This window comes from Chrysochloris asiatica, unplaced genomic scaffold, assembly GCF_000296735.1.
Source record: "Chrysochloris asiatica unplaced genomic scaffold, ChrAsi1.0 scaffold00004, whole genome shotgun sequence".
NCBI classification, from domain to species: Eukaryota; Metazoa; Chordata; class Mammalia; order Afrosoricida; family Chrysochloridae; genus Chrysochloris; species Chrysochloris asiatica.
This window is the reverse complement of record NW_006408522.1, coordinates 10,236,887-10,263,151: the sequence shown is the minus strand read 5'-3', so window position 1 is coordinate 10,263,151 and position 26,265 is coordinate 10,236,887. Positions and strand designations below refer to the sequence as shown.

At 37.4% G+C, this 26,265-nt stretch overlaps 1 protein-coding gene across 2 annotated transcripts in view; it reads right to left on the bottom strand.

Annotated features, from left to right (window-relative positions):
• Positions 1–26,265, bottom strand: part of NARG2 (NMDA receptor regulated 2) — a 62,698-nt gene that overhangs the window by 16,755 nt on the left and 19,678 nt on the right. For both annotated transcript variants that reach the window (XM_006831582.1, XM_006831583.1), the window contains 8 exons: positions 25,465–25,584; positions 15,463–15,600; positions 14,135–14,251; positions 13,805–13,964; positions 12,715–12,896; positions 10,173–11,178; positions 8,929–9,104; positions 3,367–3,496 (listed from right to left, as the gene is read on the bottom strand). In XM_006831582.1, the coding sequence (XP_006831645.1) occupies positions 3,367–3,496; positions 8,929–9,104; positions 10,173–11,178; positions 12,715–12,896; positions 13,805–13,964; positions 14,135–14,251; positions 15,463–15,600; positions 25,465–25,584 (2,029 nt within the window). The remainder of the gene's footprint in view (positions 1–3,366; positions 3,497–8,928; positions 9,105–10,172; positions 11,179–12,714; positions 12,897–13,804; positions 13,965–14,134; positions 14,252–15,462; positions 15,601–25,464; positions 25,585–26,265) is intronic.

Genomic DNA, 26,265 nt, shown 5'->3' with positions numbered 1-26,265 from the left:
GACTTGATAGCACCTAACAACAACAAATACAACTACCTGAAGAACTGGTTCAAAGTTCAGTTCATTTTGTTATTGTCTTAATAATGACTGCCATAGATGAACAATGATACATAGATGCACATGAACAAGTGCATCAAATCTATGCTTACTAAAGCAAGATATTTTAAAACACCATCCATCAATTACACAAAGGTTTCTGTTGAAATTCTTCTAGTAAATATCCATTGTCCCTGATTTCTTCTTTTTTTTTCCAAAGCAACAGAGAAGCTGTATCCCAATTACTGAGGCTCTCTGGGTGATTTTAAAAGACTCCCCTACCCCCGCCATAATTTGTTGTGTTAAGTGCCATCGAGTTGTTTCTGACTCACAGTAACCCTGTATAGGGTTTCCAAGGAGCAAATGGTGAGTTTGAACCACCAACACTCTGGTACAAACCAATCTTCCAGTCTAGTTCTGTATCCCACAGTACCAAACCAGGACTCCAGACACTATTCTAGGTGCTTGAAATATATAGATAAATAAAAGACACAAAGCTAGGCAATATATATCATAAGTAATTAAATTACAGTATTAATGGCAACCAAGAAAGAGGAGAGGAAAAATATTTGTTTGGGTAGAGGAGCCGACCTTGCAGTCCAGTGCATTAACCCACAGCAGAGAAAAAACTGGTGTTTAGGGCCCATTTAAGGTTTGAATTGGGATCCTATGTCAGAGGTCCCCAAATCACCTAAAGGTTTAGTAATTCTCCATAATGACTCATGTCGTTGTTGTTAAGTGCAGTCAAGTTGGTTCCAACTCATAGTAGCCTGTATAGGGTATCTAAGGAACAGCTAGTGGGTTTGAACTGCTGACCTTGTCATTAGCAAGCCAGTGCTTATCCTACAGTGCCACACCAGGAGTCCATAATGACTTAGTGGACTCACCATATAGTTGTACTCTTTTTTTTTTTTTTCATATAGTTGTACTCTTGACTAAGAATTATTACAGTGAGCAGAAACTATAAGGAATGTCAGTAAAAAGAAACAGTGCAAGGGTGAAGTCCAGAGAAATCCGCACACTGGACCCATTTAATTTCTCCAGAAGTTGGTTATGTCATGTGCCAGGGAAGCTTTGTAGAGACTCAGTGCTCAAGGGCTCTACTGGGGGTTGGTCACACACTACTCTAGACGATGAGAAAAAAAGCAGATGTTCAGAGTAAACCACACTGTTTGAACAAACAGTTTCGGCACAATGAACCATTATTATCAGAGACAATTTAAACCAGCACAGGGAAGTGCTTACCAGCTAAGTTCTCAGCCACCAGCCTAAGGGACAGCTTTACAAAGAGGCCTCTCTAATGATAGATGTTCTCCAGCCTGCTATACTGACTTTTTTCTGCACAAACCCTGAAAGACTACACCCTAGCAAAAAGCAGGAAATAGACTGGTCCTTTTAGGGTCCAAAGCCAACCTACAAATCATCTCATTCCATATACGTGGAATTAGGTGAATCAGGATGACTAGTGAAGCAAGCTGCCTGTGAAAACCAAACAAAAGTTATCCTATCTAGAGGAAGCAAACAGGTTAGGCCTTGAATTTTCTCTACAATTCTTCATGAACAGTATCTGACCCTCAATAAAGAAAATTTAAGGAGCTCTGGTAGCGTAGTGGTTACGAATCGGGCTGCTAACCTCAGGGTCAGCAGTTCGGAACGACCAGCTGTTCCGTGGGAGAAAGATGAGGCTGTCTGCTCCTGTAAAGATTTACAGCCTCAGAAACCCTGTACAGGGTCACTAGGGGTCGGAACCGAGTCCACGGCACATAACAACAACAAGAATAACTTGACATATAACATTGGGAAAAAAGATAAAGAACGTATAATTGAAAAGACAAGGTGATCTTAAATAGCAGAATTATTAGACAGACATAAAAATAATTATGCTTATTTGAGAAAGGGCAGGATTTAATTTTCTGAGAATGATAATCTATACACATATTAAGTAAACGAAAAATTTAAAAGGTAAAACTAAAATCACTGAAATTAAGGACTCAGCGGATTGCTTAGGAATATTAAGAGAATCCCCCCAAACAAAACACAAACCCACTGACTTGGCTCTGACTCACAGCAACCCTACACTTATATAGGGTTTGAGATGCAATCTTTAAGGAGAACAGACACTCATCTTTCTCCCACAGAGTGGCTGCTTAGTTTGAACCGCTTACACCACAGTGCCATCAAGGGCTCAAGGGCTCCTTAAAAAGAAGGCTGTTGTGTGCCATCGAGTCAGTTCTGACTCATAGAGACCCTCCCTGCACAGGGTTTCCAATATGAGTGGTTGATGGGTCTGAACTGCTGACCTTGTGGTTTAGCACTCTAACGTATCCTACAGTGTCACAGAAGAGTTCAAGAAGAAGACTTGTTATTGTTAAGTGCCATCATAGCTTCTCATAGCTACCCTGTATAGGGAGGGTTTCTAAGGAATGGCAGCTAAGTAGGAACCGCTGATCTTATGGTTAGCAGCCTAGTGCTTATCCTACAGCACCACACCAGGACTCTTCACAAAACAGAGAAAATATTAACCAAAATGGGGAATATTTTTTCAAGTGAATAACCTTTTTTTGTCTCTAATAAGGAGGAAAAATATACTCACAGAACTTAATTACATTCAGAGGAGTTATGCTGAACAGTATGATAACACAAAGTTTCATCAGACTCTGACCTTATTGCTTATTGTATAAAGGTAAGTTGGAACAGGTCTAAAAAGAGCAATACAGTGGAGAGTAACAAGTCATAAGACAACCAGCAAACAAGACAATGAGTTGAGAGATCAAAAGAAAGAAAATACTTCAGGAAAGTACAGCTTGAAATGTATGGGAGGAACTGAGATTTAGAGGAACTGAGCTGGAGAGAATGACATCAATAAGGATCAGCAAGTAATCCATCACGTGAAGTATGTTAACTGTACATAAATCTGCTCAGTTAATGCAAATTAAACCCCTGCCTACTCCCTACTCAACAACAACAAAAATATATTTAAGATGTTTAAAAAACTATTATAATTTTTTAGAAAGTTTTCAAGTATGCGTTTAAACCAGTTAAAAAGAATTTTAAAAAGCTTGTTAGAAATCACATCAGTATTTCTAGTTACTTACACTGTTAAATAGATATTGTTTGTTAAACAGATATGAAATAAGAAGGAAATTAAAATATTTGCTATTACTAGCTCCATCCTGCCATTTAATTCTGGAGTAGGAATGGTGGTTTAATAGAAAAGAATGTTAACTGAAAACACAAACTACAGAATGGAAGTATTTGCAACGGAATGAAAAGTTATGCACAATTTACGCAGAAATTAAAAAGGAGAACCAAGTCTCCTGTATAACTTACCAACATAAAATGAGGAGTTGGAATGCAATAAACTTTCAGTCCACAAGCGACAAAGTTCACTTTCAGTCAGAGCTTCAACTCCGTAACAAGCCTGATACTCCACTTTTGGTAGCACATAAACTGGAAATTGCTGTAATGCAAGGTCATCATACTTTTTCAAAGATGTATTCATTTACTAGAAAATACATTTTGCCTATGTAACAGGGCTTCAAACTGGTTCATAAGGGTTCAGTCAATGCCAACAGAAATAAGGGCGGTGTACATGTTGCATAGCAACCAAATTCTGTGTGGCCAAACTGCTTTGCTGTGAATGTGTCTGGCACCATCTCTGAGTGGGTATTGTAGCCTGTTTCCTACCTGTGTCATGATTTGCTGGTATGGGCAAGAGGTAGATTGATAAAAGAGATCTTCCCCCACTTAAAACCAACATATCCCATCTACATGCACGTGTTTTGCTTCTGACTGACAGCAGAAGTCTTGGGAAGCAATGACTGGAATATATGATAGAAAGTATCAGTAGTGATAAAAAGGTCAAAGATGCAAGATTTGGCTCCTTTAAAGTACGAGTTATACTGTCTTAGGAACCAATACTTTCAGCAAAGTATTTTCATTCTATGAATGTATGAGCGTTAATAACTGCATTAACTCTTGTGAATGTCATAATTTTCATTAATACAAACGCTTTATTCTAAACACTAGTGATATGGATTGACTGTGTCCCTCCAAAAATGATGTTGATGCTCTAACCCCTGTGCCTGTCAACAGGACTCTCGAAATAGGGGTTTTCTTTTGTCACATTAATGAGGTCACATAAGGGAGTAGGGTGGATTCTATACTTAAACTCTTTAGAGTGGGGTCTTACAAAAGAGCAGAATAGATACAGAGAGACACCAAGTGACAATACAGGCAGATGCATCTACAATCAGCAAAAGAAAACCATGGGCAGTAACAACCACCAGAAACTAGGAGAGAAGCCTACAGAAGGAATCAACATGGCTAAGATCTTGGTTTGAACTCTTAGCCCCCATAATGGTAAGAAAATATATTTCTGTTCTTTAAAGTCACCCATTTGTGATACTTTTGTATGCCAGCATTAGGAAAGTAAGATTCCAATTATCTAACAATTTCTTTCGGAGTTTACTGGTCAGGACACTATATAGATTAAATATAATAAACTATACCCATTATTAAGGAGCTCTGGTAGCGTAGTGGTTAAGAATCAGGCTGTGAACCTCAAGGTCGGCAGTTCGAAATTACCAGCCATTTCGTGGAAGAAAGATGAGGCTTTCTGCTCCCGTAAAGATTTATAGCCTTGGAAACCCTATACAGGGTCACTGTGAGTCGGAACTGACACCATGGCACATAACAACAACAACAACATACCCATTATTGGAGTCCCGGTGTGATGCTGTGGGTTAATACACCAGACTACAAAGCCATTTGAACTGCAAGGTTGGCAGTTCAAGCTCACCAGTCGCTCCTCGGAAACCCTATCCAGGGTCGCTATAGGTCAGAACCGACTCAACGGCATATAACAACCACAACAATACCCATTATTAAAGAAGGATATAGATGGAATACAAGACCCCTGTGAATATAATGCTAATAAGATTCACTCTACTCATGTTCTCATCTTTGTCAAAGGAAAATTCTACTTTAACAGGAGTCTCTCCAACTTCAGCTATGGGGAAAAAAAAAAAAGATTTACAGGACTTACACAAAGATGATTAATGTTAAGTGCCATGAGGTCAGTTTCTGACTCACAAGGTTTCTGAGGAGCCAACCTGGCGGTCAGCAGGCCATTACTTATCCTACAGTACCACATTGTTTCAAGCTCTCTTCATATATTAGAAAATATTTAATCATTATTTCTGAACTTCTGATTTTCACAAAGTGACAAACTTAATGGGCTTGGTACAATGGTGATGGTAAGAATAATCAAATTCAGTAAAATTTGTTATCAACAACACCCAAGGTTCCTATTTGAACCTTGTATTGAACTAAAGCAGTGCTTCTTAAACTTCAATGTACATATGAATAGTATGAAGAAGATCTAATTAAAATGCTGATTTTGAGGTAGGACCCAAAGTTCTGAAATTTTAACAAGCTGCTCTTTCAAGGACCATACTCTGAGTAAAATGAGTAAAAAGGACTTAAAATGGCTTTTTAATTAAAAAATATCAAATTGGTACTAGTATAATTTAAAAGTATCTGCCTGTATATTTGTTGTTTGTTATAAAGTGCCATCGAGTCAGTTCTGACCCATAGGAAACCTGTATAGAGTTTCCATTGAGCAAATGGTGAGCTTGAACTTTTCGGTTCAAACTGACTTTGCAATTCAGCTCATTAAGATACAGGGCACACCAGATCTCCGCCTGTTATAATAATTCTTTGGAATTAGTACTCTGCTTGCATTATAATTGCTTAGAAATAATTTTACTACTTGGTAAATTGAAATTAAAAAAATGAAAGCTTAAAAAGGTTAAGAAATATACTCAAGGACACAAAGATGTAAACCAGCAGAGTTGGGAAAAGAAAAATTAATAAAAAAATGAAATATGGAGAATAGTGTTAATTTTAGCTGTGTATTGAAAAAATGATCGTATATACTGTATTTCTGGGAAAAATTACTTTGGGGAATTGTCTTTGATTGTACTGCTCTATGTACAAAAGCAATCCTTACATCTGGTTTTAATTTCTCTATGTAGTCTACTGCCATCTCCAGGATGCCAAAGGGGGAAAAAAATGTGTGTATTTTCTTTTTCATTAGTACATCAAAATTGAAGTGAAATACAAAGTTTTCGCACTGTAAAAATCAAATTTCCTATTTCCTTTTCTCTTAATTGTTAGCTCCTGTGGCACTGCAGGATAATGTGCTGGACCACATGGCTGGGGTTTAAATCCACTAGCCACTCCTTGGAAACCAAACACAAGGTGCCTATGAGTCGAAGATCATAGGAGAATTGATGCATTATAGTTATGGTGTTGGAACAGAATATTGAAAGTACCATGGACTGCCAAATAAACAAACCAGTCTGTGTTAGAAGAAGTGCAGCCAGAATGCTCCTTGGAAACCAGGATGGCCAGACTTCGTCTCATACTTTAGACATATTGTCAGGAAGGTCCAATCCCTGGAGAAGGATATCATGTTTGGTAAAGTGGACGGTTGGAGAAAAAGATGAAGACTGTCAATGAGATGGATTGGCACAGTTGGCAGCAGCAAGGGACTGAAGCCAAATATAACAACGATTGTGAGGTTGTCGCATTACTGGGTAGTGTTTTGTTCAGTGCACAGGGGGTCACTATGAGTCGGTATTGACACAATGGCACCTAACAACAAGTACGAATCAAGACCGACTTGCCAGCACAGAACAGCTGTTCCCTCTGAGAGGTTTTCAATTTTCCAAATAAATCTTTGAAGCTTTATATATATTCCTAAGTAGATATTTCATAGTTAATACTCTCTCATTAATTCCATTAGGTTCTTTCTCCACATTCGGCATCTTCAGGATGATTTTTTATGGGTCTGGAATGCCAATGCAAATGTTAAAATAACTGGATCTAAATCTCTGAACCATTTCAGACTACAATTTCAGAATTAGGACATTTTGCTGAGACAAAAAGAGATGATAGCAAATAATTAAAAGTTACAGTCTCGGTTTCATAATTATTTATAGGACTTAGTAAGTTCCACCTTCATCTTGTGGTTCAAATTAACCCTCTTATTCCACTCTTATTATTTGAGACTAGCTGTTATTTTAAAGTTTTCTGAAGTATAACTTATATGTATCAAGGAAAAGCTTTCAAAGAAGGGATATTGGAAAGTAAAATCTCAATTACTATAACACAGATTTGAATAGGTTCTTGGACATCAGAGGCTGAAAAACTTCTAAATAGTCTAAAGTTTTAACTAAACAAGTTGAATTTTAGTTATGAAATATTGAGAATGGATTCTTTTCCTAATTAGATTTTAAATAGTACCTACTTAACATTTTCTCCTCAACGACTGCTTCAACCCCTTTAAAGTTCCATTCCTTAACACCATCGTCCTTTTTTTCCAGTGCTCCATTTTCCTCATCTATTCACACCTATTTATTGAATTTCTATGACATCAAACATTTAAAAGAAATACTGATGAATAAGCTGTAACTTCAAGGAGCTTCCGTGTGAGTAAAAGATTTAAATCATGTGTAAAATTTGTTAAGCAAAATGGCAGCTGCAGTAATGGGAAATTTAAACTTTTTCTTTGTGTTTAACAAATCAGAAAAACATCTGACTCCCATTCAGGTATTCTTTTGAGCACTCTAATTTTGACATACATTTACAAACTGCACTTTAATCAAGTGGATGATCCCCTTTTTTAAAATTTTTATTTAAATGTTTATTGACAATGCCCTTTTAAGAAATAAATAAGCATCCAAAACTTAATTGGGCTTTTGAAAAATTATGACATACTAGCCATAAACATCTTTCTAAATACAGATAAATACACAGTGGTACCAATTCACAGGGTAGGATGTAAAAGAAATTAGGTTCATGCCAAAATACATCAGATAGATAGTAAGAAAGAATTAGAGAGATGAAATCTTAAACATACAATTCACAGTACCGATGCTACATGTCTTCAAGATGTTCATGCTGATGGCTATTAAATTCATCACAGTTATATTGTTGCTGTTAAATGCTGTTGAGTTGGTTCTGACTCATAGTGACACTGTATAGGGTTTTTGAGGAGCAGTTGGTAGGCTCAAACCACCAACTTTTCGGTTCAAATCGGTCTTACAGTCCAGTGCATTAACCTACAGTGCAACATCAGGTGGCCCAAAGCAGACTGTGCCCAAATGTACACAAATGAAAAAATTCCCTTAAGAAAAAGTAAATGAAAGAAATATTCAGTGTTTCTTATATAATCAATTAAAATATAGAAGGTCCTGTTTATTTACTAGAATTTCATGTTCACACAAACACAAAAATCCAACTAATTTTAAAAGACTTCAAATTTCTAAATGTGAAAAGCAGCTTTTAACTGTTGAACAATGATATAAGGACTTAAATTTGTGGCAAAAATTGTTTTTAATTGAGGAAAAATATTGATCTCAAGTCCCAAAAGAGACAATAAGGAAGGAGAGAGAGACCTAGCTTTCTAACAATTCTAGACAGACTTTTTGGAGCTGAAGGTCCCATTTTTCAAAATTTGGATTTTAAAAATGAGTCAAGAAGATTCCCAGAGTCAGAGAGAAGGGGGCTCTTATGTCATAATGGAAATCCAAATTTACCGAGGAAGCAGGAATATGTGCCAACCTACGTTAAATCTGGAATGGTATAGTTTTTTTTACAAAATTTCTATCTTTCTATATGAGAAGGTGATAGCTACCATGAATATTATATGTAATGAAACTTGACCTCATTAAAAGGAATCCCCGTAGTTTACTAAAAGCATTCAACCTGAAAATATTACAGATGTGATCAACAGTTTAAGATGAAATTTCATAATGATGGCATGCTAAATACTGGCTGATTATCTACTTATGTTACAACACCCTAACTTCCAAAATAACTTACTCTTCTGATTTTCTTCCGTTTTTTAGAACGTGGTCTTGTCTCTATCCTCTGGACACTGCAACGCACGAGTAACAACAGGTCTTGAAGACTAAATAACTTATAAACAAAATTTCCTTCCTTAGGAGCTAGATATTCTGATGTGTCTTCAACATAGTCCTGAAGTTCATATGGCAATCCTTTAAAAATAATAATTATATGTTCTTATTTAATTTAAAAATATAATAATAGCCCTTTATCCACCATAACTGAAATAGACTCATCGCCACTGAGTTGATTCTGACACTTGGTGACCGTGTAGGCTAGAGTAGAACCGTCCCACACGATTTCCAATCTTTATGCAATCTTTATGGAAGCAAATTTCCACATATTTCTCCCATGGAGCTGCTGGTGGGTTCAAACTGCTGACCTTTCAGTCAGAAGCCAAGCTGCACCACCAGGGTTCCATTTATCCAGCACAATCCAAGGTAAAGTAATTCTCTATTAGACAGGCTAGTCATAGAAAAAGTTATTTTTCAGCTTCTCCCAACTTTAACTTTCTACTCTTTCTGTCTAGTTCACTGATACTGTTTCTGTGTACTTTTGCTGGAATAGCCAAAAGACTTAAGTCAAAGCTTGAAGGAACTCTTTTTTTTAACTTTCACTAATTCTAGGTAAAGTGTACATTAATGAGTCAGCATATCAAGTGAGAAGAGAGAAGAGTGTAAACAAGAGTTTCACTCTAAAACTTGACAGAGTTGTGGAGTAGTTTTACATTTAGTCCACAAAATGAAGAAGTACACATTTCATTATCTGGTGACCCACATTAAAAACCAGCTGCCATTAAATCTATTCTGACTTCGGCAAACCCTTGTGTGTCAGAGTAGAACTGCACTCCACTCCACAGGGTTTTCAATGGTTGTTTGAAAGTGACCTGAAGAAGACTGGCAGGTCTTATTCCTGAGTTGTCTCTGGATGGACTCGGATTTGCAAGCTTTTGGTTAGCAGCAAGCATGTTAATAACTGCATTATCCAGATGTAGCTTAATAGCCACGGTGTTTGTCAGATGAACAAGGCTCACGTACTTTTGGGAACATAGAGAAGAGACTTTGAAAGCTGAACTGCTACACTCTCTAGTAGACTGAAAATGATTATGCGAAGATTATAAAACAGGTTATAAATATAGAAAAAGTAAGGGCATGAGGAAAACTTAAGGAAAAGACACAGATAAAACAGTAACTTCAAATTCTTTGTAAATATGTACTTACGTCCTTTCGGCTTCTGAAATGCAGATGGCCATAGAGATTTTGGCCAACTGGAGGCATCATCTGAAGTACCAGAGGGTTGTTCGGAAACAGGGTCTTTAGAATTTTCTAAATTCATTAAGGGCAATTCAGGCACTTTTCTGGAAATTGGCTTTAAGAGTTCATCCTGCATTTTTAAAATTTCTCCAACGGGATCAAATTTTTTATATACTCTTTTGATAGGTTTCTTTAAAACACATGACTCTTCAGGACTACATGTTGCATTAGTATGAGTCTGGTTACTTGCAGAAGCCTGTCCTGAGAAGGGATTTGGGCTAGCTGATTTAGAACTTAAATTAGAACTCACAACAGCTATAGTCTCAGTACTATTACTTCTACATTCTGTGTCAATAACTAAACAGTCTTCATCTGTATCACTACTGGAATGAAGTACATCTTCGGTTCTATCTGCTTCTGATGTAACAGTCTTTTCCTTTGAATTGCCTGTATTCTCTAGAACATTTACTCTTTCATCCGCATTTACTTTATCAGGAGCCACATCATTTTTATCAGCGGTTTCAATTTCCTTAGTCTTAGAACTTTCTAACTGTAGGGCAGCCGACGTTGTCAATTCACTATCTTGCATTATTAAAGACTTGTCAGAATTTGGTATCTGATTACCACACGATTCAGTTCCCTGATCATTTTTCTTGCACTCTTCAGGACCACCGTCTGCACCAGTCACCAGTTGTTTCTCCTTCTGCAGTTGTTCCATCAGGATCTGAGACAAACTTCTTGAATTAGCAGAAACGTTTGGTACAGTTGGTGGCCCACGAGCAGCTGTTGCCTTGGTGGCTGTGGGAGCCCCTCTACCGTTGGGTGCTGCAGAAATACTTGCTGGACTTGATGGCTTTGACAAGTTGGTGGTGGTTACTCCAAAAGTTTCAAGTTCTGTGACATCATCATCAAAATCCAGATTCTCATTTTCAAGAGTTTCAATTTTTCGGCACTCATTAACTTCACAAGATGTCTAAAGAAAATACATTGGTAAATTCTTAGTGAAAAAGTTTGTTATTTTTTTTACCATGTAAAATTCTAGGAACTTTGTATGTTCTCACCCCTAACTTATGAAGTTCCTAGAACTTTACAGGTAGAAAGAAAAATCTAATGTCTCTGAAAAATTTCTGCTTCATTGATTACTGAATTATTTTTATTGGTAAGATTTTATAGCTATAATACTTTCCACTAATGGAATACATGCTGAAAAATACTTAGTTGAATGTTATTTAATCTCAAACACCCCAGCTTCCCAATATCACCAAAATCAAACCAAACTCACTGTCATCTAGTCCATTTTGATTCATAGCGACCTTATACAGAGTTTCCAAGGTTGCACGTATTCATGGGAGCAGAAAGCTTCTCCTATAGCACCACTTGACCTTATCTCAGTGTATAGACACCAAAAGAGACAAAGGTTTAACACAATCACTTCTCCAGGCTGCAAAACCTCATACAGTATACACCTAACATAGCAATATGTCATTAATAAACTCCTTTCTATATTACACATGTATGTAAGTCCCTACCCTGAACCCTGATGCCAGCACATAACATACATAGGGAAAATGTTTCCCAGGAGACCCCAGAGATGGAAAACATAAATAGTACTTATATGTATCATGGACTTCTGGTGTGGGGTTGTGGGTTAATGCGCTGGACTGCAAAGTTGGTTTGAACCACAAGGTTGGCAGTTTGAGCTCACCAGTCGCTCCTCGGAAATCCTATACAGGGTTGCTATTGGTTGGAACCAACTCAATGGCACTTAACAACAACAACAGTATGTATCACAGGTTAAAAATGAATTAAGATGGTTGTGGTTGTTGTTAAGTGTCAAGTCAGTACTGACGCATAGTGACCCTGTATAGGGTTTCCAAGGCTGTAAATCTTTGTGGACGCTGAAAGCCTCATCTTTCTCCCATGGAGTGGTTGGTGGACTCAAATCACCAACTTTGTGCTTTATAGTCCAGTGTTTATTCAACATAGCCATTGCGTTCCCATTCATTCATTCATTCATTCAACCATTATATGGTTAGCAGTCCATTGCTGATCCTACAGTGCCACACCAGGACCAATTAAAGAAAACTCCACTTTCATTACCATCTCTATCATTAACCGAGTTCTTGGTATATATACATTAATGACTATACTTAGCATTTTATATATATGGTGCTGTGGATCAGCACTGGACTGCAAATCACAAGGTTTCCACCAGCTGCTCCTTGGAAACCGTGCACAAGGTTGCTATGAATGGAATCCACTTCCTGGCACTTAACAAAAACAACCAACTTAATCCTTACTGTACCATTGTGATGGTGGTATTACCAACTTTATGATGGAAAAAACAGACTTAAGGATGATTAGTTAGTTGTCTAAAATCTAGCTAGAAGTGGTGCTCAGTTTTAAGTCTGAATATAAAGCCTGCATTTTTATTTACTAGGGTTAGAAACTGGCAGTAAAATTTTATGCTTCAGAGGAACAAACAAGAAAGGAAGCAAATTTTACGTACATCCACTTCAGATATACACTCTTCAGGTTTGTCCATAAATACTGCAGAGACTGGAACAGATGAGTTTTTAGACATCATGAATTTTAATGGAACTTCATGATAGACTAGATTTCTTTCCCTCATTGTCATTTTCTTTTGGGGAAGTGGTGAATTAATATAAATTACTTTAACTGGTTTCGATCCTTAAAACAGAAACATAAAAAACAGAGCTGGTTAGTTTCTAGTAATTATATTTTAGAAAAAGGAACATGCCCAGGATGAATGATAGAAGGTTCCCAGTACGACACACAGGATAGGATAAGTCCCATATATTTGACCTCCTTGAACTAAAAGATCTCTAAAGTCTGTTGCAGATCTCAAGGCAAGATAATGTGACTAGTAAGAGAATATGTTCTCTTTACAATATAATTTTTAAGTGGACTTTTGCTTTTTACTGTTACACTTTTACTGTCATTACTGCCTACTTCTTACAGGGTTAGTTATACTTACAAAAAGTGATGACATTTTTACCAGAGAACATAGTACATTTAATTCTAATGTATAGTATTGTCTCCTTAAGCATATTCTTTAATTTACCATAGTTATGCTGTTACATATAATATTAATTCTGGAAGAGATAAAAAATATTAAATATGAACCAAAACAGGGGAATCATCTGTTGTCAAGAAATTTATGTGCAAATGTTAATTCTGTCAAAGGAGAGACTATCCCAAGTTTAAATGCACAGGTCTATTATAATTCGAATTCCAATAATGGACAGTAGCTAGAAATTCACACTCTTGAAATTGTCTAATGAAGTACTGCATTCCTTTGATTTCAGTTAAAGAGGAACTCCACCACCATTTATAGACAGCCTAGATTAGAATGACTTCTCTAACTACCTCTCAGCCCCAACTCAATCACAGATACTACACATCTAATAATCCATTTATGAATGTCAATCCTTTGGTCTACTGAAACTCCCACCTTACTCCACGACTTTCACTGTGTGTTTGACAACCAACTTGTTATGTTTAGACAGCTGAGATGGAATCACTGTAGCCCCCCTCCCCCCTTTTGAGAACATTACTTCACTTGGAAAATCACAAACCTGCAACAGGTATTAGTTGAACGCACACAGGAATTTCCCATTGTTCCTTATAGCTTGGTCCATAATTATTTAATAAAGTAAATAATGATTGACTAGTTAGAGCGATTTGTGGGTGATATCTTGAAACAAGTTTTGCTGCATTGGGGTCTTTACTAATATCCTGAAAAACAACATATAACTTGTTACTTATTACACTTAAAGTTTACTTGATAAAATCATGAAAAGGAGGGAGGAATTTTGGAAGAGGCCTTTAGAAGAGTCAGGCTGTATGTGTTTGAAGAGGTACAGAAGATGACTTAGAAAGATCCAAAGATTCCCACGGCTACTTACATCATGCATCGCTGTAGCTGTCTGTTCTGGTGTTTCAATGGTAGCTTTGTTATCTTTTGTAAGCTGCAGCTTTGCAGGCATTGAAGGAAATACTGTTTTCACATACTTTACATTGCCCTAAATAAGAAAAATACTTTACTGCAAAAATGTGGATGCAATATTATTTTCCTAAAAAAAGTATCTTTTCATCATATGAAATCCTTAACTTTAAATGCTTTATTGTGCTATAACAAAATGTCAGATTTACAAAAAAAACCCCGAAAAACCCAACAACCCCACTGCCATTGAGTAGCTTCTGTGTCATAGTGATCGTACAGGATGGGGTAGAACTACTCCACAAGGTTTCTAATGCTATGAATCTTTACTGAAGCAAACTGCCTCAGCTTTCTCCTGTGCAATACGAGGGGGGTTTGAACCACTGACCTTTTGGGTTAGCAGTCCAATTCTTAACCCACTATAGGGTTCATCACCAGAGTTCCTAAATAAGGACTGCCTGCCCCAACAACCATGTGTTTTTGTTTTTAAAAAAGGTCCATAAGCAGGGTGTCCTGAATCTTTATCTTTTTCCCTTAAATTCGAACCTCTTGTTTTATGAGGCACATAAACTCCAAAATAACCTCTCCACACACACTTACTTACAATATGACTGGCATTAAAATCTCTTGAAAGAAAAAGGGACTCTTGACTTGCATGATTATTCAAGAGTGCTAGGGATGGAAACTAACAAATAACAAACAAGGAATAAAGTTGACAGTGTTATTTTTTTTAAACAATATAAAAAAGTGTAAGTATTGTTATCCATATAATAAAAAGACAGATTTGTGGTACATATTAAAAAGATATATGTCTATCAACAGATGAATGGATAAATGAAATGTGGTATACAGATAACAGTGGAATAGCATTCAGCCGTATCTAAGATATGGATGAACCTTGAAAACAAATGTGCTGAGTGAAGTTAGTCAGACACAAAAGGGCAATTATTGTATGACCTCATTTTTATGAAATATTCCAAACAGTAAAATGTATAGAGACTAAGTTTATCCGTGCTTACCAAGGGCTGGGGAGATGGGGAATTACCATGAAGGGATTTCTAGAACTGGATAGTGGCAATGACTGCACAGCACAGTGCATCACATTAATATCGTGGAAGTGTACACTTCAAATTGGTCAAAATAGCAATTGTTTTTGTTATGAGTACGGTAGCACAAAATGTTACAGCTCAATATCGTTCAGAGTTTATTTTAAAACATAATATATTATCTATATGAAATATGGACAATGGTTCAGACTAAAATAAGTTCCTACTGTCACATAGAAAACTTTACCAATGCAAGAAGAGTCTTTTCTAACTTTAATCCCATCTCTGTTCTGAATGGGAAAAATCCCATTAAGCTGGTAACTTCATGGAGAGTATAGAATTCTGGATAGTTTTTCACTTGTTCAATGCAAGCTTTTAAAATTTGCTAAGAAACAAAAATAAAGAAAAATCATTTGTATTGCACGTCTCTGAAAATGAAATAAAAATATCTTAAGTTACATGTTGCTATAAGATTATATATTCTAAATATTAGCTTAATTTCATTAATGAAGCTTTTAACAACCCAGACATACTACACATTCCCTTCTTATGTGATTTAATCTCCTTCTTAATAACAATGTCTTTTTAACCTAATTGCTTAAAATACTGATATTCAAGAGTACTAAAATTAGCAATCTCATTAAAATTTAAAACTAAATAGAGAAAACACACTATATTTTCTTAGCTATTTAAGTAACTGTCAAAGAAAGCAAGTCACATGAAAATTTAAGCATACTTTGAAGCAATAAAAACAGTTATATGAATGACGAGAAATAAAGTCAAAAGCATAGTAGATTTATAATGAAAACACATATCTAGATAGTATCTTCTCAGACACTATTTTCTTCTTCTGTTATAATGAAGATGTTCGGAATCTTTGGGAATGTATTTTAGGTCTCAAAAGTGTTTGTTGTTATGTGCTGTCAAATTGATTCCAACTCACAGCCCCACCAGCAGGTGGAGTAGAATTGCCCCGTCATGTTTCCTAGGCTCTAATCTGATCCGCCAAGTCTTTTCTCATATGGAGGACCTGGAGGGTTGGAACCACAAGCCTTCTGGTTAGCAGCTGAGCACTTAACCACTGGGCCACTCGGGCTCCTTTAGAAATAAGCGTAACTTCATAGTAGAGCTACATCCAATGACTTGATGTAATTATCCTGTGTATTATAAATTCTCATTTCTATGATGCTGATAGAGTCCTGCTGGGGGGTGGTTAATGCATTGGACTGAAAAGTCGATTTGAACTGCAAGGTTGGCAGTTCAAGCTCACAGGCCACTCCACAGAAACTCTATATAGGATTGCTATGGATTGGAACTGACTTGACGGCGCTTAACTACATCATGATGTTAATGGAGCCCTGGTGTAGTGCTAACTACAAGGTTGGCGGTTCAAACCCACCAGCTACTCCTTGGAAATGCTATACAGGGTTGCTGAATCAGAACTCACCCAAGGGCACTTTACAACAACATGGTGTTAATGAGTCCACATGTAGTCTACAGGATTAGGGTGCATCCTGAGTCAGTCTCCTCTGAGATATAAAAGGACACAGAAGTGAGCAGAGCCAGGGGGATCTAGCACCACCAAGACAGAGGCAAAAGTGTTGTGCTTCCTTTGGACCTTGGGTCATTGCACTGTGAAACTCCTAGATCCAGGGGAAGATTGATTCAAAACGTATGGAAATCTCCAAGGGATACTGGCTCTACAGATGCTGAAAGGAGACAAGGACCTTTCCCCAGAATTAACAAAGCAAGCCTTCCCCTAGAGCAGGCACTCTGAATTTGGACTTCTAGTCTCCTGAACTGTGATTGAATAAATTTCTGATTGTTAAAGCCATCCACTCCCCCCTCATGCTACACCACTATCAAAGATATTTCATAATTGGCAGGTATTCAAGTAATTCAAGGATCACTGTTTATATAATGGACTCCTGGGTGCAGTACTGTAGGATCAGCAATGGACTGCGAACCACAAGGTTGGTAGTTCAAATCCACCAGCTGCTCCTCCAAAACCCTATATAAGCGCGGTATGAGTTGGAACCGACTTGATGGCAATTAACAGCAACATTTATCTAATGGAGTTCTGGTGTAGCGCTGTATGATTAGCACTGAACCACAAGGTCAGTCTGAACTGCAAAGTTGGCTTATCAGCGGCTCCTCAAAAACCCTAGACAGGGTCACTATACGAGTCAGAACTGACTCGACGGCACTTAACAACATTTATATAATGAAACATGGTTTTGGTTAATTATTTTACTTTGAAAATCAGTTAATAGTGAATGAAGAATTAAGCGATTCAGATTCTTCCTATCACCCCCGCCTTGATATATTGAAAACTAAATACACTAACAGCATATGCAAGTAAACAACATAAAGCTACCATTACAGAGAAAGCCAGAAATGACTCTGCTCTATAAACTTTACTTTAGGCTAGAAAGGAAAACTGTGGACCCTACCATACATGGGACTGAGCAGGTTGTTCACAACCTTCTGTTGTGAACAGGGTTGTTAGGAGTTGGAACTGACTCGACAGCACCTAACAACAATTTCAGACATGTTTAAAATGTAAAAAAAAAGTAAATAGATACCATTTATGGCAGTGTGGCAGAGAACATACTTAGAAATTAAACTAAAACTAGATCCTGGATGAATTAAAAATGAACAACATCGGTTTATTACTGGGAACAAGGAGAATCTATACAGATTACAAATAAATACACCAGGAATAGTAAAACTGTAAGAAAACCCCATGAAAGGTGAAGTAGCTTGAGGGCAAGGGCTTCAACCAGTTTTACAATCAGGTTGGGGTGCTAAACAAGACTCTTAAGGCGTAAACACAGCACCTTAAAGGGGCTCAATGGTTGAGAATCAGTGGTGACTCTGGCTATTAGCAGAAAGCAGCCACAATTTAGACAGTAACATTTTGACAGGGTAAGATCAAGAAAACATAAATTTGCACACATGAAATTACCAAGCAGTCAAGAGACTAGATATGGGGAGCAAGGACTGGAAGATGCAGCAAATAGATACAGACCTCAAGACAGTGGTTAGGGAATTATAACATACAGAATATAGAACTTAATATACGGCATTTAAAAAAAATGTTTTATTGTGAATTATATGATAATTTACATGGGAGAACATTAGTTTTACATTCATTCTATTGTATATCATTTCATTGCCATGGTTACAATCCCCTCCATGCATCATCAACCAACCAAAGGGTATACCCTACAGGGCTGCTCCCCTCCCCCCACCCACCTCCTCACTCTTGGTCGTCAGCACACAGCCTCTCTCCCTCTCTGGGTCTACAGTCCCCACCTGCTCCATCTCTCCATGACATCATCTCTGCCTCCATCTTTGGCGTCACTGCTTCTCTGGGTAAGGTCCCGCTCTCTCCTCTTCTCCCTTGATGGTCCCAGGGACCTCCACTCCCAGACTGCAAAGTTAATCACTCCCTTCCTTGCTACAAAACATCTACCTTTACATTTCCAACCCTCACAGTCAGTCCTGATAACAATTATTCACTATTGTATCACAAGGGACCTATCCGCATTTCCTTCCATCAGTCCTGCCGACACAGACTGGATACTACTCAGTTATGAAAACCAAAAATATCCCCAGCTATTGCTAAAATGGGTATGGCGCTGTGGGTTAATGCGCCAGACTGCAAAGCTGTTTGAACTGCAAGGCTGGTGGTTCAAGCTTACCAGCTGCTCCTCAGGAACCCTATACATAGTCGCTACGGGTCGGAACTGACTCGACAGCACTCAACAACAACAACGCTGCTAACATACCTTGGAGGGGGTGGGAAGAGCTAAATTATTCAAAGAATCACTTTAAGTAGGCAAATATTCTTATGCTAAAACACGCCCCCCCCAAAAAAATCCACCAAGCACTAACTATGAAAATACTGAAATATTAGACCATCAGAAGTAAAATTCTGCAACTATATCAAGAACTTTTACAATTTGATAAAAATAAAAGCCAATTAAAAAATCAGCAAAATATTTTAACAACACTTCACAAAACATACACAGTCAATGAACATTTAAATAAAATCAAAAGATGCTCAGCAAGGAAATTCAGATTACAACTATAAAGAGATACCATCATCTACCCATCAGGGTGACTGAAATTAAAAATACTGACACTATTGTGTCAGGTAAGACAGAGCACCTGGCACTCGTATATCGCTGGTGGAAATATAAAATGGCACAATCACGATGAAAACAAGTTTGGCAGTTTCTAATAAAATTACACATATGACCCAAAAGTCCCCTGGTGGCACAGAGAGTTTGCACTCACCTACTAACCTACCTGACAGCACCATGGAAATCGCCTTTAAAGAGTAACAGATGGGGCTGCCATGAGTCTGAATTTACTTAATTGCAATAGTTGAAGAAAAAAAAAAAATCTTTGCCATATATATAATATAGCAACTCTAGTCCTATATTTTTTATACAAGAAGATGAAAAAAATATTTCCCCGAAAGTCTTGTACACGAATGTTCATAGTCACTTTATTCCTAAGAGTTCCAAATTTGAAATAACAAAATGTCCAACCAACAGCAGTTGAACACAGAAACAAATTTTTGTATAAACATATGGTAAAGTAAAAATGAACCAATCATAGATACCTGCAACAACATAGGTAAAGCTCAAAAACATGGTGTGTGCCCTAGAGAGCAGGAGCTTAAACAGATACGTGTACACCATTGTTCACTGCAGTGCTAGTCACAGTTACCAGAAGGGGGGAACAACCTATGTCTACCAACAAGTAAATGGATGTAGAAAATGCAATATATACAAATGGGGTAACATTTAGTATACAGAAAAATGAAATCCTGCTCTATCTGAGACATGGATTAACCTTGAAAATACTATGCTAAGTGAAATAAGCCAGGCACAAAAGGATAAATATTATATGATGTCACTTAAATGAAAATACCTAGGCAAATGCACAGAGACAAAAGAAGATGAGTGGTTACAAGGGATGGGGAACGGCAAGAAGGGAGTCACTGCACTGAATTTCTGTTTGATGAAAACATGTGACTAGTGAGTGGTGATGCTGAAAACCAAGGTGTGTGTAATCGATGTCACTGAATTCTACACTTAAAAAAGTACAAAGAGAAAAAAGAAGTCAAATACAATAGTGCATTGTTTATGACCCAGTTTTTTAGGAAACCCTCGAGAGGGCAAAGCCAAGCCATGGTGGTAGAAAAGCAGTGGTGACATCACTTCCTGAGACCAGAGACGGAAGGAACCCTCTTTTAGTGGGATGGAAGTAGTCCATATCAGGTGCAGTTGTGATTATATGGTTACATGTTTAATTAGTGGTATTAATATTGTTAATTCTGAGGTTTCTGTGAGTATAAAATGGGATAAAGTAAATGAGACACATGAGAATTGTTTTTTTCTTGTCCTAGCTTTGTCCACTGAAAAAGTTTAAAAACAATGACCAACCCAGGATCAATAAGCATCCGTTGTGCCCAGATGGCAGTCTTGAAATACCATTTCTAAGGAGAAGAAATGAGAATTCTGGGGAATGGCAGATTATAGAGCAGGGCATATTCAAAATGAACCTCAAAGGCTACCAGTCTTTCAAATGGACTTAGCAACTACTATAAAGAGGCTCTCACTGGCCAAACCTTGAACAATAAAATGGAAAATAATTAGAGTGGACTGAAAACTATCAAATGTATAACTCCAAAGCAATAATGATAATGATAATAATGTTGATGTTAACTACTGTCGAGTTGCTCCCGACTCAGAGTGACCCTGTATAGGGTTTCCAAGGAGCAACTGGTGAGCTTGAATCGCCAACTTCTGGGTTCAAACTGACATTGCAGTCCATTGCATTAACCCACAGTGCCATACCAGGACTCCAATAATATATAATAATAAAAATAATAACAATCGCCTATTAGAGAGAATAAAGAGAAATCTGCTCTTTTACATGATGAGTTACATGAACTGGAAAACCAAATAGTAGATTTTATTGTTGCTATTGTTAAGAGCTGTTGAGTCAGTTCCAACCCATAGTGACCCTGAATAGGATTTCCAAGGAGTGGCTGGTGGGTCTGAACCACCAACCTTCTATTTCAAAATGACCTTGTGGTCCAGCGCAATATCTTGAAGTGCCACCCCAGACTCCTAAGTCATTGATAAGGGAAAGTATATCTTTATAAAATTATCTTAAAAAAATTTATAAATAATAAATCAGACTATCATGAGTGGATCTAGACATTGACCATCAGTAGGTGCTAACAGCCAAACATAAAGAGACAACTAGACATTGTGTGCTAGCTGAATTAAGAACCTTTGGCAAGACTAAGTCTGATTAAGCCTGGGATGCTCCTGTCAAGCTGCAGAAAGTATAGAGCAAAGATAAATATGTTGAACATCCTTATGAATATGTAATAATTGAATTCAGATTGAGGGGGAAACTCTACAGGTCAAATGACCTAGGTTCTTGAATATGTACATTAGAAGGGAAAAAAGGAGACAGAAGGGGAACCTGCTTAAAGGTGCTCAATCTCATTATCCATATCATATTCTTTAGAATGGTTAAAACGGATTTTATAAGTATCAATTGTTGTTACGGGGATGATGTAACAGAATTCTCAAACACTGATGATTACAGTGTAAATTAGTACAACCACTTGAGAAAAAGCTAGACATTGTCTACTAAACTTGAAGCTGTGTATACTGTCTGACCCAACATTACCATTGCAGGGTATATACTCAAAAGAAATGCGTGCATACCAAGAGATTATGTACAAGACTTTTCATAGTAGCATTGCTCAGAAAAGCTCCAAGCTTGAAAGAACCTGAATTATGATCAGCAGAAGACTAAAGACATTTACTCATATAATGGCATAATGCAGAGAAAAGAAAATGAGTGAATTATAATTACACAGAACACAGGAGAATGTCACAAACACTGAATGAAAGAAGGAAGATAAAAAAATTGCCTTTCACATGAAATTCAAAAACAGGGAAAAGAGAGGTTGTTGTTAAATGCCATCAAGTCAATTCTGATTCATAGCAACTCTGTATAGGGTTTCCAAGGAGTGGTTGATGGGTTTGAACCACTAACCCTGTGGTTATAGAAGTCCAGGGCTTAGCCTACAGTGCCACACCAGGATTCCTATTCATAGAAGGGAGAATGTTATTATCTGTAGAGACACACAGGGGGACTCTGGGTTAGTGGTAATGCTTTATTTCTTGACTTAGATGAGAGTAATATAGGTGTTTATGTAGGATCAGCACAGGACTGAGAACCACAAGGTTAGCAGTTCAAACCCACCAACTGCTCCTTGGAAACCCTGTATAGGATTGCTATGAGTTAGAACCGACTGGACAGCACTTAACAGTAATACCTGAATTTATTCTATGCCCTTTTTTGTATGCATATTACATTAGAAAAGTATCAATGTGCCTTCTTGGAAGTGTAAAACAAAAGAAAAAAAATGTTGCTTTCAAGTTAATCTGAATAAAATATAAAACTTTAATGTTTATTATTAGCTACTTATTAATGTGCTTTGTTAACAAATACTTTTATATTCACTGAACAAATATTTACATTGAGTAGTTACCATATGTCAGGTACTATTCTAGGCTCTGGGAATATGACAGTGAACAAAACAGTTAATTACAGTATAGAGGTATAGAAAAAACAATAAACAAAAGAAAACACAGTAAGGGTAAACATAACAGTGAAGGTAATGCTATTATAGGGTAACAAGGAATAACATCTGATCAGAGAGAAACCTAAAGGAATTAAGGTACAAATGGAAACAGAAAATGCCAAAGGTCTCATAGTAAGACCATGCATGGAGTATTCAAGAAACAGCCAAGAGGCTAGTAGGCTAGAGTGGAGCAGCTGTAGGAGATGAAGCTGTGGGGGCAGAAGGATTGGGGGCATAAATTCTTATGTGGTACTGCAGAACTTCACATAGACTGTTTTTCATGAGTGAGAGACAAAGCTATTCTAAAGGAAAATGAGAGGCTAAATAGATACGACAGACAGACAGACAGACAGACAGACAGACAGACAGACAGAGATATATTTAAAAATACTGCTCTGGTCCTTGCACAAGCTATCTGAGATTCTCCTGTGTTCTGTATAATTGTAGTTCACGCATTTTCTTTTCTCTGCATTATGCCATAGAAACTATGACATTCCTGCTTAGTGTATAATATTTAGACTTGTTGTTGTTATGTGCTGTTGAGTCGATTCCGACCCATAGTGACCCTGTACAGGGTTTCCGAGGCTGTAAATCTTTATGGGAGCAGAAAGCCTCATCTTTCTCCCGCGGAACAGGTGGTAGTTTCGAACTGCTGACCTTAAGGTTTGCAGCCTGATTCATACCCACTACGCTACCAGAGCTCCTTAGAGAATATAAAAACCAAATTCCTTTTAGACTTACATAATTCTTCTGGTTTATATTAATAACACAATTCCACCTTAAAAAGTGTTCTTATTTTAAACAGTAAACCCAATCCTCACCCCCACTCCAATTTATAATGACCAGTTTTAAAGGCTTAAAAAAATTCATGCTAGTAGTAGATGAAACTGGTTTATACTGGTTTATTACTACTGGTTTATAGTTACAAAGATATATAATAATAGTTAAGTTGTTGTCTTTGTTGTTATGTGCCGTGGAGTCGGTTCCAACTCATAGCAACCCTGTACAGGGTTTCCAAGGCTGTAAATCTTTATGAGAGCAGACAGCCTCATCTTTCTCCCGTGGAACAGCTGGTAGTTTCGAACTGCTTACCTTGAGGTTCACAGCCCGATTCGTAACCACTATGCTCCCAGAGGCTCCTTAATCCTTTGAAACTCTATACAGGGTCCCTATGAGTTGGAAATGTAGAGCATAATAGTTAAGTAATATGCTCTATAATTCCAACTCATAGGGACCCTGTATAGGGTGGGTTTCTAAGGCTGAAAATATTTATGGAAGCAGAAAGCCTCATCTTTCTCCAGTGGAGTGTCTGATAAACTCGAACCACCTACCTTGTGGCTAGCAGACAAGTGCTTATCCTGCAGCAGCATCATGCACCCCCAATTTCTCCTAGGCCCACTGATTGATTGTAGGGTCTAAGGTAGGCTAAGTTATTTGCTTGCTGACATCTTTTCATGAATGACTTAAGCATTCAAAGATGAACTCAAGATGAAGTACATCATTTGGTGGGTGGTTCTCATGAAAACAATGAAGACAAGGTTATGTGACTGAATCTAAAGGGCCATCCAGATTTTTTAAGAACCATGAAAACACAGCCTGGCATAACACCACAGGATAACATGTTGGACCGCAAGGTCGGTTTGAACTGTTAAGTCGGTGGTTCAAATCACCAGCTGCTTCTCAGAAATCTAATACAGGGTAGTTATGAGTCAGAATTGACTCGACAGTACTGAACAACAACAACAATGAAAGCACAAGGGAAATCAGTGGATCAGATCAAATCAGCCATGAGAGTAAAATACAGCTCTCCAATACAGTAGTGGGAGTCCTGGTAGTATAATGGATTTTATGTTGGGCTGTTAACTGCAAAGTCAGAGGTTCAAATCTTCAGTTCTCTGTGGGAGAAAGATGAGGCTTTCTGCTCCTGTAAATATTTACAGGCTCAGAAACCCTATAAAGGGTTGCTAGGAGTCAGAACACACTCCTCAGCATACAACAACAGTAGCTGGATCATAACAAGAAGTGCATCCGAATGTATATGTACATGAGCAGTCTCCAGGCTATACACGTCAACTTATAAACACACAGTTATGAATCAACTCTCATAAAACCTACTATACTGAAAATGTGAGGTGCATAATAAGAAATGGGCAGCACATCAACTATTATTACTACTCTGTTATTATGTTAACGGTGGTTAGTGTATCTGGAAGTATTTCTTTAATGCTTTTTATGAAATAGAAGGTACACCCCCCCCCAATATCAAACCCACTGCTGTCGACTCTATTCCAGCTCATAGCAATCCTATAGGAAGGACATCGCCCAACTGCCTACATTGTTATGATTTACACACACATTTGACATAAAGGCAGATTTAGAAATGGAATTCGTTTGTAATCGAGGGACTGTCTGTATTACATGATTCTGAGTTGTTACTATTTGTATTATTTAAATACATGATGAATAAATTCATCTATATATTGATACTGATATTTCCATAGACGTATTTCAGAAAGCTGCTATTGCCTATTGGCAGTTTACATAATTTTTTTTTTTTACCTCTGTGAATTGACGAGCGTCTTCAGAAAGCATGTTATAATCCTGTGCACATTTCTTAGCAGAATTCTGCAAAAACTTTAGGAATTCAGAAACTTCTTCATCCACATGCTTCTTCATATCCTGAATTCAAAACAAAAGACATATCTTGGAATAAAAAGCGTGGCCAAGAAACAATCCCTTCCCAGATATTATAACTTGAACTTCAAAGAACTGAAGTTCCAAAGCAGAAACCACAAAGAAAAAGTTAATAAAATTATTATTCAAAGATCAACTTGTTATGAAAAAACTTCACTAAAGTAGGAAAACAAATGATGAATGCTGCAATGTATGCTTGAGGATGAATAAGCTTCTGTGTACAGTGAAACCTGCAAGAATCACATTGAAGGAATGTCTTGCTTTATTTATGGGTCCTGCAAGTTTTCTGCCACAGACAGAGTATAACCTTGGTACTTTCCTATCGCTCTCTGTTGGGGGAAATTGTTTTGAGTTTTCTCTGACAGGTTCCCACCTTAGACAGGATCAAGCTTTTACATGTAAAATGATCTTAATATTACAGAATAAATAAGCATAGCGATAAAAAAAACAGCAGTATGAATTGTCAATCACACACAATCTTTTTCAAATGGTAATGAGACTGGTGGAGCAGTAGTTAAGCACGCAGCTGTTAACTGAAAGGTCTGTGGTTTGAGCCCATAACACACTATGCAGTAGAAAAAGGAGGCAACAGGCTTTAAGAAAGACTTATAGCCTTGAGAACCCTATGTTGTTGTCAGGTGCCATCTAGTCGGAACCGACTCATAG